At 38.9% G+C, this 14365-nt stretch overlaps 4 protein-coding genes across 4 annotated transcripts; 3 read left to right on the top strand and 1 right to left on the bottom strand.

The window, feature by feature from the left end:
* Nucleotides 1–920: 920 nt before the first annotated feature.
* On the top strand, nucleotides 921–1663 carry RHIMIDRAFT_310075 (uncharacterized protein). Its single transcript, XM_023614621.1, has 3 exons — nucleotides 921–974; nucleotides 1046–1233; nucleotides 1293–1663. The coding sequence occupies exons 1-3, from the start codon at nucleotides 935–937 to the stop codon at nucleotides 1569–1571; spliced, it is 507 nt and encodes a 168-aa protein (XP_023471033.1). The 5' UTR covers nucleotides 921–934; the 3' UTR covers nucleotides 1572–1663.
* Nucleotides 1664–4787: 3124 nt separating this feature from the next.
* RHIMIDRAFT_243409 (uncharacterized protein) lies at nucleotides 4788–5796 on the top strand (the record flags this gene model as incomplete). The annotated part of the gene is made up of 3 exons (XM_023609938.1): nucleotides 4788–4805; nucleotides 5135–5223; nucleotides 5325–5796. 3 exons carry the CDS (start codon nucleotides 4788–4790, stop codon nucleotides 5794–5796), a joined length of 579 nt encoding a protein of 192 aa, XP_023471032.1.
* A 516-nt stretch (nucleotides 5797–6312) lies between these two features.
* On the bottom strand, nucleotides 6313–6771 carry RHIMIDRAFT_243408 (uncharacterized protein; the record flags this gene model as incomplete). The annotated part of the gene is made up of 1 exon (XM_023609937.1): nucleotides 6313–6771. One exon carries the CDS (start codon nucleotides 6769–6771, stop codon nucleotides 6313–6315), a length of 459 nt encoding a protein of 152 aa, XP_023471031.1.
* A 399-nt stretch (nucleotides 6772–7170) lies between these two features.
* On the top strand, nucleotides 7171–14309 carry RHIMIDRAFT_253688 (DUF1744-domain-containing protein). The gene is made up of 9 exons (XM_023611041.1): nucleotides 7171–7514; nucleotides 7567–7692; nucleotides 7743–7838; nucleotides 7890–8041; nucleotides 8090–8229; nucleotides 8279–8475; nucleotides 8529–9137; nucleotides 9189–9374; nucleotides 9428–14309. Exons 1-9 carry the CDS (start codon nucleotides 7269–7271, stop codon nucleotides 14303–14305), a joined length of 6630 nt encoding a protein of 2209 aa, XP_023471030.1. The 5' UTR covers nucleotides 7171–7268; the 3' UTR covers nucleotides 14306–14309.
* Nucleotides 14310–14365: the final 56 nt, after the last annotated feature.

Raw genomic sequence — 14365 nt, 5'->3', positions numbered from 1 at the left:
TGCATATATATTTATGAAACAATTGCAGTGCAGACAGGGCTTAGTGGTTTTTTCTAATGCCGCTCAAGCCTTTTCTTTTGACTGAATGCTAAAGTAAAATCCATAGACTTGAGTTGTTATGGTTATGATAAGGGAGCACGTGTACAGAGTGACATTATTGTTGATGTTTAAGTTGATGATCTACCTTTTGATATCTTTACGCGCTATCAACATGCATAAATGGGCTGATCTGTTGGTTAAAACTCAGGTAAGTCTATCCATAGGTAAGCACCCAAGCATCATCCCGTAGATTTATCGATTAACTGCATTTGTAAATGAAGAGATAACATCTACTTTTATATCATTTAAAGTAAAGTGTGTGAGAGAGCAAATGATGACATGTGACGATAGTAAAGATGTTTGACGCCCCTTTAAAGCGGAACTTAAAAACGAAGCAGATCAAAGTAGTCCAGCTTAGATCAAGCGTACTCCTATTGTTCCTTTTTTCCAACTCACTTTGATTTTGTCTTGCTTAATGCTTTAAGAACGTCTAAGGACCTTACAAGGGTATTTTTATTTGTTTATACTGTTCACTAAAAGGACAAAAAGTTTCAAGCCTACAGCAAAAATATCAAAACATCTCAGCTTAGTTCCTGCAAGTCAGATACGTCTTTTGTACCCCCAAGGGGTCTTGCTTTCTCCTCTTTCTAAACACAAAGCTACGAGTTATGGTTTTCTTGTTCATTTATCACATCCGCTTTTTCGAATTATCTTTGATCTGTGGTGTAAGCAAAAATAAGATGCATTCGTTTGTTTAGTAAAATAGGGGGTATCATGTGCGCTTACGGAACCTACCAACAGTTCGTCCAATGAATCAATTCGAAGTTATCACAGTGAATTAGATGATAAGCTTGTTTTTACGACGTACCTCTCTTTTTTTTCTCATCTTCTTTTCATGAACCATCGAATTATTCCGGAGGAATTTTATTACCTACGTAAGTTAACAAAACAAGGTCTTTATAAAAAGACTCTACAGATTTGTACAGTTGACTTACATTGTCATTAGGCCCAAGCCAAGACTTGCGCCGCCTCAAGAAAACTGATCTAGAGGACATTCTCATGAATCACGATGTCCCATTTGGCCCATTGATGAGACGAGTTGAGCTGTACCGTCTCTTCAAGAGCAACATCCTCAGTAGGCGTGATGAGATAGTAGACGCGTACTACGCTGTCATGGATAATCAAAATCCTATTGTAAGTTTAAAGCAAACATACACTCTTTTATACAAATACTAACAAATAATTTCATATAGAATGATAACAGCAATGAAGACGATGAATCCGATTCCGATCATAGCCCTGGTGATGAGTCTGACTATGAGTCTGACAGAGACGACGATGAATTGAGAGAGGGAATTGGTGCAAACGAATTGGCTCGTTTGCAGTCAGGCAACTCCCTGTCATCTGAAAGCCTCCATCAGCTATATGAGCAAAGACAGGATTATCCGAAGAAACTTACAGTTAAAAAAATGATCATGGCAATTTTTAACACTTGTATTTTTACCTCCAGGAAAAAAATTCGTGCAGTTTAAAAATAAAAATTGATTCAGGCTCTGCAATTGAAAGAAAATAATTTCGTGTAAATTATGAAAAAAAATTCGTGCAGTATCAGGTTCCTTTCTTTCTCACTTTTATATACAATTCAGTATGGATTCTTATTCACGAAGACGGGAAAGAAAATATGTTAGGTAACCAAGGAAATGAGGTTTTTATGATCGATATGTAAGTGGATGATGAAATTTATCCGCTTGAAAATATAACAGATTTGAACCAAGAATTTTTATTTTTATATTACTGAGAATAAAGCGTAGCTAGTAAGCTTATAACCACATCCAAGGTTAGAGTGGAGGCAACGGCAGCTGTGGTAGACGCAACCCACAATCAGCACTTATATTCAGTATCAGCATTTCAAAATGGAAGGAATTCCAGCATTACGCGAAATAATGGAGAAGAACGATTTTATATGCAAATTTGGATTTGAAGGATGCGTATGTTGCCGTAGAACTTCATCCTCAATTACGAAAATACCTAATATTCATGAATCAAGGAATTGTCTATCAATACGGAACTCTAGCTTTTGGGATGAGTGCCAGCCCACGAGTATTTTCAAAGATATTTGTGGTGGAACAATTATGGAAGGAAGGAATTCGCTTAATCTATTATCTAGACGATATCTGCCTGTTAGCTCAGACCAAGGCGGAAATGCACAAAGCCTGTACCAGAGTAATTACCCATTTGGCATCCTTAGGATTTATGTTAAATCGAGAGAAAAACATACTAACTCCATTACACAAACAGGAATTTCTGGGGTTTTCATTCAATTCAACCAATATGAAGATTACAGTACCTGTCAAGAAAATAAACAAATTGATCAATCGAATCAAGCAAGCTGTTCAACAGCCAACTCGCTCTTACATATGGTATGCGAGCCTTATGGGAAAGATGACATGCATGATTCCAGCAATTGGGGAAGCGTTATTACACATCAGGTTTCTGCAGCGGGACCCAGCTCACAGTTTGCAAATATATCGCCAGAAATGGGAAGCACTATTCAGACACTTGAACAATAGCAGAGCCGAGTTACAATGGTGGATGAGCTCTGTTACAGACAAGCATGGGTTACCGATACAGAAAGTAGACAGTCCGAAACCAGCAATTACGATCCACTAGATGCTTCGGATATCACCCAGGGACTAACATCATCAGAGCTCGAAACAATAGGATGTTGGGCCGAAGAAGAAAAAACCCAATCTATCAATGTCAGGGAATTATCAGTAATTCTATTCGCACCTCAACTTCATGCGCGAAAATACAAAAATAACACGATAAAACTTTTTACCGACAGTATTACCGCATTAAAATTCGTAACCAAGTCAGGCGGCACATCCTCACCAAAACTATAGCAACTGGCAGTACAAGTGCAAGATTTATGCAACAAATTCGATCTCAAGGCAGAACGTCAGCATATTCCAGGAATAGACAACATCCAAGCCAATCAACTCAGTCAAACAACAATCCAGGATCCACTATACGAAATACAACTGCCAAAGAGAATATTCAACACGATCAACCAGATGTAGGGGTCTCTAAAGATTAACGCCTTTGCACCACGTGCGAATCATCAACTACCTCAATTTTGAAGTCTACATCCAGACCCGGCAGCTACAGCTCTTGGCGCCTTCAGTTAGCAGTGGAAAACAACGGGAATGTACCTGTTCCCATCTTGGCAATTTATGCCTCAAGTAATACAACAGATGAAGCGACAGAAAATAAAGTCAGCAGTGATGATAACATTGTTGTGGACAACACAGCATTGGTTTCCAATGTTATTGAGAATGAAACAGCTAGCAAAACCGATGTTATTCCAACTTCAACAATGGAAAATGGTCGCATGGAAATTATCAAGAAGAAAAGAAAGAACAAAGGTATGGAAGAAGATGAAATAGAATTTTTAGCATGCGACACACGTCAGAATACCAACAGAGTATACAGCAATGGATGGCGAAAATGGGAAGATTGGTGTAGACAGCAACAGCCAACAGCTGATCCGCAAGAATACAACGTTGACCTCGTCTTCAAATTTCTCATGGATAACCGACAATACTCAGTACAACACCTCAATGGTATTCGCTCAGCTATCGCCTCCGTATTCAAAGTTCTTCACCCAACACAATCACTTTTAGCACAACAAGAAAAGATTGCACAATCCTTTCAAGCAAAAAGACACCGAGAAATCAAGATTCCAAAAGAAGCTGATATGATTATCTGGGACACTAACATACGCACAAATTTTATCAAGAACACTTAGACAGACAACACTATTCTCACTTTAACAGACTTATAATGGAAGACACGCTCACTTTAATGCTTAGCTACTATGGCAAGACCAAGGTCGGATATTGGCAGACTGCAATTTCAGAACATCTATTTCAAGGCTGAAGAAGGACAAGCTATACCAGTGATTATACACTTTCCTGAAGCTAAAGAAAGGAATATGAAATCGACACAACTTGGATTGGTTGAAGATAAGGATTTATGCCCCACAATAACACTATACTTTTTCATTCAAAAAACAGCATCGATTCGACGATTACTTCCAAAGGATCACACGTTATTCCTCACGTATTTGGACAACAGTAACAAGAAACTTCATTGGTACGACCGTCAGCAGTTTCAAATTGGATAAAGTCAATAATGAACAAGGCAGGAATTGATATCAATAAATGCAAAGCTCATTCAATCAGAACAGCCTCAAGTACCAAGGCAGTCGAGAAGTCTCATTCAATTCAAGCAGTTAAACAGCATGCCAACTGGAGCAGGAAGGCCAACGCTTTCGAAAGATATTATTATAAACTAAGAGCTCAACAATCAGCCAGTACATCTATTGCCAATTCAATTTTTTCACTTACGGATAACCATACCGCATTGACTGACGGAGTGGAATCAAAGAGAATTGTTGTAGGCACGACCAACAATTTGTAAAAATAGTGTATCTCCTTTCTAACACAGCCGATTACTTCTTGTCATTCAGATTCTTATTTGCAGCTCTCGCTCTTTCTCTTGCCTTTTTCTTAATGGCAACCTCTCTCTTCAGATACAAGTATGGCTATTGTAGAATTTACAAAGCACAAGAATGTAACTATCATCCTCTTCCCTTTATTACACTCTTACTAGCCTACTTTCTTTTCTTATAGACCATCCCTTGTGCTATTTATATCTTTCTTCAACATGTATTCCATGCCCTGAAAATGGTATCTGTATCAATGGTAAGCTAACTTGTGAGCCAATTTACGTACGTCAGCGCCCGGTATACAAGCTTGGTTGACTATTGTCCATATCTGATAAATATGTACGCACCGCTGATATGATAAAGCGAATCAATAAGGTTATGAAGCATATGGAACAATCTTTGAGTACTGCACAAGGAAATGTGATATATAATGAACAAAAAAGAAACCCAAACATCAAGTGCTACCACAAAACATTGCTACCTTTTATCTGAATGATTTCTTGGATGAGATAAGGAAATATATTAACAATATGAGTTTACAATTTATGATATAGCAAGTGTTTCTGAATATAACATTTAATGTAGGATGAGTTAACTACGACTGAAGTTTATGGTATACCCAATTTAGTCTTGAAAAAACTATCTGGTCATCCTACGGTCTATGTCTGGGAAAAGTAAGTCTTTAGCAATGACTCTATTTGTAAGAGACTTATCAATAATGTAGCAAGTACAGTATTCTTATGATTGGAGCTACCTCTGCTACTTTTCTTTTTAGGTATTATTTATCGATGATAAGTTGTATGCTTTTCTATAGCATCTCCCGATGCATGGTACTCTCTGTTATCTTTACTGCTGTGGCGACCCCTGTGGTGAATGCTGGTAAACGATACATCAAGCATCGACGTGCATACAACGATAGGATTGATTGCTTTGCATATAGTATGCTCATGTGGCTCAGATACCCACAACAATTCAATGAAGTGAGGCGCTGTATAATTTACCCACCATTTAGACATTTTGATTATATCCTTGTTGATACTCTTAATGCAGCATTGATGCGCTTTGATGAGCGTTGTAGTGCAAAGGACTGGGACCAAGTTGTTAAACATATACACAGAAATCCAAATGCCCTTCGCGCTATATACGAACCACAAAGCCATCTAATAGAACGCTGGGAGCTTGCTCTTATGTGTTATATCCCTCAAAAGAATAGTATTCTTCAAACAGCTGCAAATAGATTTCTTTAAATAAAATCATGTATATATAAATAAATTGTGCTTTAAGTTATTCCATACATTTCTCAATTTTTGTTCACAATACATGATTTGTTGATCTTGTAAGATGTATCTGCTTAGCACACAAATAATTGCCACAGAAGGAGTAAATATATTGTATGTAGTTACATAGGAGGTGCTTTCTGTCTTGAAGGAAAAAGACATTATACAATTTGTTTCTGAACGTTCCCATTCTGCTGTTCATAGGAATCAGCCCACTAGTCAACCTATGGAGTAACTGGCATCAATCTCTTCTGGTTCTACGGGTAGGGGCGAAGACGTTTCTGGTCTTAGTTCCACAAGTGGTGCTGGAAAGGAGCTTCTTACAAACGATCCAGCTTCTGACGGCCCTGCTGCTCCTTCCACTGCTTGCAATGTATCAGTTATCTCTACTACAAAATCTTCTGAGCGCAGGGTAGACGATGTAGAGCCTGAAGGAAGAGTAATGATTAGTCCATCTCCATCCCACAACTAACTTATCAAGCCTGTTTAAAAGGCTATAACAAGCTTTTTAAGATTTGATAAAAGAGAAAATAGGCGAGGCTGTTGTGACCACCATGTTTGTTCCTGTGGACAGACTAGCTGCACTGCTTGAGCTGGTAGTTGTTCCAGTGGTTGTTCTATCTGTATGGGTTGCGCTAGGTGTTCTGGTAGTTGTTGTGGCTGTACATGCTGTTGTAATTGTATATTCGCCTGTTCATAAAACTGGTGAATATGATTCATCATGGCTAAAACAGTGAACGGATTTTTGGTTACTTCTCTTGAAAGCGGAAAATGAGGCATTCTATTCCTCACTAGTTGAATCACATCGTTTAAAAATGTTTGCAGGTTTGGTGCACTATTGAGATCATATTGTGTAATGAAATTCTCTGGCATATCTGATATTGTAGCGTTTTTTAAAACTTCATCCAAGGCGTAACCGTATACAAGCTTCTTTACAAGCGGCATGTTAAGATTCTTGTTATATTTTAAAAATTAAATAGAAGTTAATATGTAAACCTACGTATAATTTTATTACTTACAGTATACTATCGTTTCAATCTAACAGAAGACTGCCTTAACTGTATTAGACACTCTGAAGCTTATTGGGATACATGGCTTGACAGAGAAACTAGCATAGCTTAGTATCTTTACCAGTTTTTATCTGAATATCTTTTATTATTTTGTCTGAATTTAGAATACCAACTGATAACAGACAAATTGTCATTCCTCTCACATTTACTGCTGTACCTGCGGTATTTGAAAACGACACCGCCATCGCGCTCGAAGATTTTTGACTGGCTTTGTTTTGACAAACAGCATTCAATAGGGACGCGTCTAGGACTGTTTCGGATTCAGAAAAATAACTGTTTTTTCGCGTTTCTTCGTGGACCTGACTCTCTCACTCTCCTTCTTTTTCTGTCCCCCTTCATTTTCATTTCCTACATTCTAATTAATAACATAGCATGCCCAGTAGACCTGAATTTGGCTTAAGTTCATCACGATTCAATGGTCAAAAGGGATTCAAAAAAAACTTTGCTTCAACTTCATTTAACAAATATGGACTCCCTTCAAAGAGCACAACTGCACCCTCAAATATCGACCAACGCTTTGAGGATGCTCGCATACAGGAAGATATCGAATATAGATTCGGATTCGAACGATATCAAGAAGGACCTGAACGTTTAGGCTGGCTTTTGAATATGCATACAGTAAGCAAGTGATGAGGTTGTTATATAATATGTATTGATATTTTTTAAACAGACAGCAGTTCCTGATTCTGAATGGCCAAGTGGGAGATCAGCTGTTGAATTTTACTTTATTAATGACAATGGGGAAACATTCAAGGCGACTAGAGTGTATAGTCCATACTTTTATATTGGCTGCAAGGTACGTTGTATATATATATATGTAGATTTGCTAAAATACTCTGCTTTTAGCCCGGAACAGAAGGTGAAGTGGAAGATTATTTACATAGGAGGTTTGAAGGACTGATAGAAAAGCTTAAAAGAGTAAAGAAGGAAGATTTAAAACAAGTATGTGTGTCATTGGCATTGTATTTACTATCTTATTGACACATTCGATAGCCAAATCATTTAGTTGGTCATACCCGTACCTTTATACAACTTAGTTTTCGTAATATAAAGGATCTGCTGAATGTACGTAAAGTGTTACTGCCAGCCGTTCAGAAAAATAAAGCCAAATTAGATGCAGTTGATACTTATGCAGAAATGATAAAGTATGAGCAAGAAAGAAAAGTTAAACAAGTTGACTAATATCTATAAAGTGCTTCAAACAAGATCAGATATGACGATATTTATTCAGCAGCAATCTCTTCTAGAAGAAGTCCAGATGAAGTTTTAGAAAACGTTATTGATATTCGTGAATATGATATCCCCTTTCACATTCGTACAGCCATAGACCTTGGTAGGTATTATACACAATTCGTATTAAAATGATGGTAACATTTGAGTAGACATTCGTGTCGGTCTTTGGTACGATGTAAAAGCTCAAGAAGATGGTACAATTAGTCTCACACGACGTACAGATTTAGTTCATCGTCCAGAACCCATTATTCTAGCATTCGATATTGAAACAACAAAGCTTCCCCTTAAGTTTCCTGATGTCAATATCGATCAAATCATGATGATCTCTTACATGATTGACGGAAGAGTAAGGAGATGAATTTATATCACCCCAAAGAACTAACTTATATGATCTACTAGGGTTATTTGATCACAAACAGAGAAATTGTCAGCCAAGATATTGAGGATTTTGAATATACACCAAAGCCTGAATTCGAAGGACCATTCACCATCTTCAACGAAGCAAATGAAGAAGCAGTCTTGAGACGATTTTTCGAACACATACAAGAAGCTAAACCAACAATCTTCGTAACATATAACGGTGACTTTTTCGATTGGCCATTTGTAGAAGGAAGAGCCAAGGCACATGGAATAAATATGTATCATGAAATTGGAGTTTATAAGGACGACGAAGACGAGTATAAATGTAAACATGCATCTCATATGGACGCATTCAGATGGGTACAACGTGACTCTTATTTGCCCAACGGAAGTCAAGGTTTAAAGGCAGTGACGACCATCAAGTTGGGTTATAATCCACTTGAATTAGACCCAGAAGATATGACTCGATTTGCTAGTGAGCAGCCTCAAGTGTTGGCTCAATATTCAGTATCAGATGCTGTCGCAACTTACTACCTCTACATGAAATATGTGCACCCCTTCATTTTCTCACTATGTAATATCATTCCATTAATACCTGATGAAGTGCTAAGAAAAGGCACAGGAACCCTTTGTGAGCAGTTACTCATGGTAAGATAGTGTATTATGTCTTATTGATATGCTTTAATAACTTTGTTCTAGGTTGAAGCATACAGAGCTAATGTTATCATACCCAATAAGCATGTGGACGATCCAATCTCATTCTATGATGGGCATCTGTTAGAAAGTGAGACTTATGTCGGCGGTCATGTCGAAGCCCTAGAGGCAGGCGTGTTTCGAAGTGATATAAACGCTGATTTTAAGGTTGATCCATCTGCAGCACAAGAGGTAGATACTTAACAGTTCGATATGTGTGCACTTTATTCATTACATTTCTATAGCTAATAGATCAATTGGACGACGCTTTAAAATTCACCATTACAGTTGAAGAAAAGAAAAGACTCGAAGACATTACAAACTATCATGAAGTAAAACAAGCCATCATTGACAAGCTTGAGGACCTTAAAGCCCGACCTATTCGTCAGGAAGCGCCTTTGATCTATCACTTGGATGTTGCTGCCATGTATCCCAATATCATCTTGACTAACCGTCTTCAACCTGATGCTATGATTGACGAATCCATGTGTGCAACCTGTGATTTTAACAAACCAGACAAGAACTGCGACCGTCGAATGAAGTGGCTCTGGCGTGGTGAATTTACACCAGCAAAGCGCAATGAATATAAAATGATCGAAAACCAACTTTCTCAAGAGACCTTCCCTGCTAAATATCCAGATCAGCCACCACGTCCATGGCATGCCCTTAGTGATACCGAAAAATCCACATTGTTGCGAGCCCGTCTGAAGGATTACTCTAGAAAGGTTTACAGTAGAGTCAAGGAGACAAAGACGATTGAAAGAGAATCCATCATTTGTCAACGTGAAAACCCGTTCTATATAGAGACTGTTCGTGCATTTCGTGATCGTCGTTATGAATATAAGGGATTACATAAAACTTGGAAAGGAAAGCTGGATGAAGCTGTCAAAGATGGATCTGCAGCCAAGATTGGAGAGGCAAAGAATATGATTGTATTATATGATTCGCTTCAGTTGGCTCACAAGTGTATCTTAAACTCCTTTTATGGTTATGTGATGAGGCCTGCTGCTCGTTGGCATTCATTAGAAATGGCTGGTATTGTCTGTTTAACTGGTTCAAATATCATCCAAATGGCTCGTCAGCTTGTTGAACGCATCGGTAGACCATTGGAACTCGATACAGATGGTATTTGGTGTATTCTACCAAAGACATTTCCTGAAACGTTTTCGTTTACTTTAAAAAACGGTAAATCCATTCGTATTTACTATCCATGTACTATGTTGAATCATTTGGTGCATGCACAGTTTACCAACAAACAGTATCAACATCTGGTTAACCCAAAGACATATGAATATTCTGTGAGTGAAGAAAACAGTATCTTTTTTGAAATTGATGGACCTTATCGAGCTATGGTTTTACCTTCATCTACCGAAGAAGACAAGCTTTTGAAGAAACGATATGCTGTGTTTAACATGGATGGATCACTTGCTGAACTTAAAGGATTTGAAGTAAAGCGTCGTGGTGAATTGAAGCTTATCAAAATCTTTCAAACAGAGATTTTCAAAGTGTTCTTAGAAGGAAATACACTTGAAGAGTGTTATGCTGCAGTTGCAAAGGTTGCCAACAGATGGCTAGATGTACTCTACAGCAAGGCGGCTGATATCACGGATGAGGAACTGTTTGAGCTTATTGCGGAAAATAGAAACATGTCCAAGACACTTGCGCAGTATGACGGTCAAAAGTCTACATCAATCAGTACAGCTAAGCGTCTCGCAGAATTTTTAGGCGATCAGATGGTAAAAGACAAGGGTTTGGCTTGTAATTTTATTATTTCTGCTCGTCCTTATGGATTACCAGTCTCTGAACGTGCTGTTCCTGTTGCCATCTTTCAATCCGAAGAAAGCGTCAAAAAACATTACCTCCGTAAATGGCTCGGTGACAACTCGCTGGACTCTTTTGAGATCCGTGACGTTCTCGACTGGGATTATTACCTTGACCGTTTCGGCTCTGTTATCCAAAAGTTAATTACTATTCCTGCGGCAATGCAAAAGGTTCATAATCCTGTTCCTCGTGTTCGTCATCCCGACTGGCTGTTCAAGCGTGTTGCGGCAAGAAACGACAAGTACAGACAGCACAAGATCACGGATATATTCAGCCGCACCGATAAGCCATTATTAGAGGACAATATGGAGGTTGATGACATTGAAGAATTGAATGTCTCTCATACTGAAGCCAACGGCCTTCTTCCTAAAATAGCCAAGGTGACAAGGAAACGCAAACGCCAAAATGACGAAAGTGATGGATTTGATATAAACGCGCCATTGCCAGAAGAAGACCGTCCTGAAAACATGCCCAACTGGGAGGAGGATTATCCTGCATGGCTTGAATTCCAGAAAAGAAAATGGAAGCGACAGAGAATGATTCGAGCGTACCGCAGAGAGCATTTAGGCAGTGCTCTTTCAACAAAACAAACCAAGGATGGTGTCGGTGGCTATTTTAGAAGACAGACAGGTTCGCTCGTTACAAGCTTATGGGAGATCATTCAGATCGCAGAAACAGACATACCTGGTGAATTTAAAATGTGGGTGATGGTGCAAGGCCAGCTGTACAATATCCGGTTGACTATTCCACGTACATTCTATTTGAACTGCAAAGAGGGTAATCCCGAGGTTGTTAAAGAGCAGAATCCTGCATGTGAATTGGTCAAAAGTTCTCGTACATTGCCTAGATCGCATCCAAGCTTGAATCTTTTTCAAGTGACAATGCCTGAAAATATATATCAGGCTGAAGTGAACAAGTTCTCCAATATATTTAATCATCCTTCTACTGATGCTGTATATGAAACACAGGTGCCACTGATCGTCCGTGCAGTCTTACAGCTGGGCTCGATATGTCAGTATAACAAAACAAGTGGTACCGCCAGTCGTCGAATGGATGATCAATTCAATCTACTTGAACTAAAAGAGAGAACAGACCTTACAAAGAGTTACATGAGTGATCCTAAAGCGTTCCACTTTCTGTATCTCTTCCATGGTCATTCAGACAGTCGTCACTTTTTTGCGCTCATTGGTTCCACACTGGCTGTTTCTCAGATCTTCGTGGTTGGTTTGAACAAGAACAATCATCAAATGCCAAACGTGGCCCGTATATATAGAGAAAGGTACGAAGCTATGCTCGAAAAGGGAGTTATCGATGATACTATTATTGTACCTGAGACCATGGAATTCGAAACGAGTTATCATTCAAGCGAAAAACATGCACTAAACGCAATCAACAAAGCTTTATCGAATTATCAAAATGCAAAGAAGGGAAAGACGGTTATAGCGATCAATTCACCAAGATCATCTGCTCATCTTATTCAGCATGCACGCTTAATTACAGAGTTTCCATACGTGAGAATTCCAGCACTCCAACAAGACAGCAAGTTTGACCCATTGAACTGGCTTCAACCGATGCTGAAGCGTGTATTCAAATATTACATGGAACTTGGTACATGGGTAAACGAAAGACTTTGTCAAGCACGCTACGCCAATGTACCGTTTTGTAACATACCCGAAGATCCTTATACATTCATGGCCGATATTATGTTTGCAAGAACTTTGATACAAAGCGATATGATCATCTGGTGGTCCACTGCTAAAATGCCTGATTTGGGTGGTCGTGAAGAAGACGAAAATATATCAATCACGAGCGAAGTGATCAATCCCGAACTCAACTTTCCAGGAACGTATGAGACAGTATGTGTGGATCTTGATCTGTCTAAGCTATGTTTGAATACACTCATGATTGCCCCTTCTATCAACGAACTGGAAGGTACTGCGGGGCATACCAGTTTTGATAATGTGTCGCATACATTAGATGACTATGCAAATGGTGCAATCATCACTTCCTCCAGCTTTGGTGAAGGTATGATTTCCAGTAAAACGTTCTCCATGCTTCGTGCTATAGTGCAAATCTGGTTCAATACATATGTATCTAATGGAAGCGGTATTGCTGAACATATGGTTGACTCCCTTCATCGATGGCTCCTAAGTCCAAATTCTTGTATGCATGATCCCTCCCTTTATGGTCTAGTACACAGTTTGATGAAGAAGGTGTTTATGCAACTCATTGCCGAACTAAAGCGCTTAGGTGCCAAAATCGTTTTTGCAAACTTTCATCGCATCCTGCTGACGACGACAAAGGAAACCGAAGAAAGTGCGGCTGCCTTTTTTGAATATTTGCACAGGACAATTGAAGGAAAACAGGTCTTTGAGATACTTGAGCTGAAAAAACAAGCATTTTGGGATGTACTTCTTTGGATGGACGAACGTAATTTTGCAGGCGTCTTGGTCGGCAATTACATGGATGATGTGCCCGCTATCACAAAGCAATGGAATATCGAAGAACATCTACCGAACGGAGCAAGAGAAAAGTTTGGCCATTACACCTCGCTGTATATCTATATGCTCACACGTTCTAAAGCTCAGTTCCCTCGAGAGATTACGATACAGGAAGAAGAAACAGATGAACCTGCCAATGATGATAGAGCAAAGAACCTGCAGAGGTATGTTGAAGGCGATCTGTCACGAAAGATCGTGCGATGGATCTCCAAATTTGCTGCCAATCATCCCACTGACAGCAATAATCCTGCACTCGAGTTCATTAAACTTATCACTGGCGTCTTGTCTTTGGACAACAGAATTGAAGAACCAGTCCTGCTGCTTAAGCGTGATGCATTGTCTGCTGTTTCGAGTATCAGTGACTTTGCTCTACAAGTACAGTTTACGCGTCCAAGCGAATTTTACAAGTTGACAGAGGTTATTTGTACCTATTGTAATTATACAACCGATTTAGATTTCTGCCGAGATCCAGAGCTAATGCCTCAGGGCGGAAAGGTTCGAGCGTGGAAGTGCAAGGGATGTAAATCGGAATATGACAAGCATTTGATCGAGGAACGAATGATTATTCAAGTACAAAAGTGGTTAGCATCATATCAACTACAAGATTTATCATGCAATCGATGTCATAGTGTAAAAGCTGAAAATCTCGCAAGACAATGCAGCAAATGTGGAAGTGAATATGCTCTTACTCAAAGCAGATCAGAATTGGAAAGAAAGATTAGAATTTTCAAGACGGTTGCTAAAGAACAACAGCTTTTGGCTTTAGAAGATGTGATCGACTGGTGTTTGGCAACATTGTAATTTATTTATGTACAATAAAGTATTTGTATTTAAACCTTTTTTTTTCCTTTGTTTTTTTTT

This window comes from Rhizopus microsporus (genome assembly GCF_002708625.1).
Source record: "Rhizopus microsporus ATCC 52813 unplaced genomic scaffold scaffold_1, whole genome shotgun sequence".
In the NCBI taxonomy this organism is placed as follows: domain Eukaryota; kingdom Fungi; phylum Mucoromycota; class Mucoromycetes; order Mucorales; family Rhizopodaceae; genus Rhizopus; species Rhizopus microsporus.
The sequence above is the reverse complement of the archived record's forward strand: the minus strand, read 5'-3'. Positions and strand labels throughout refer to the sequence as shown.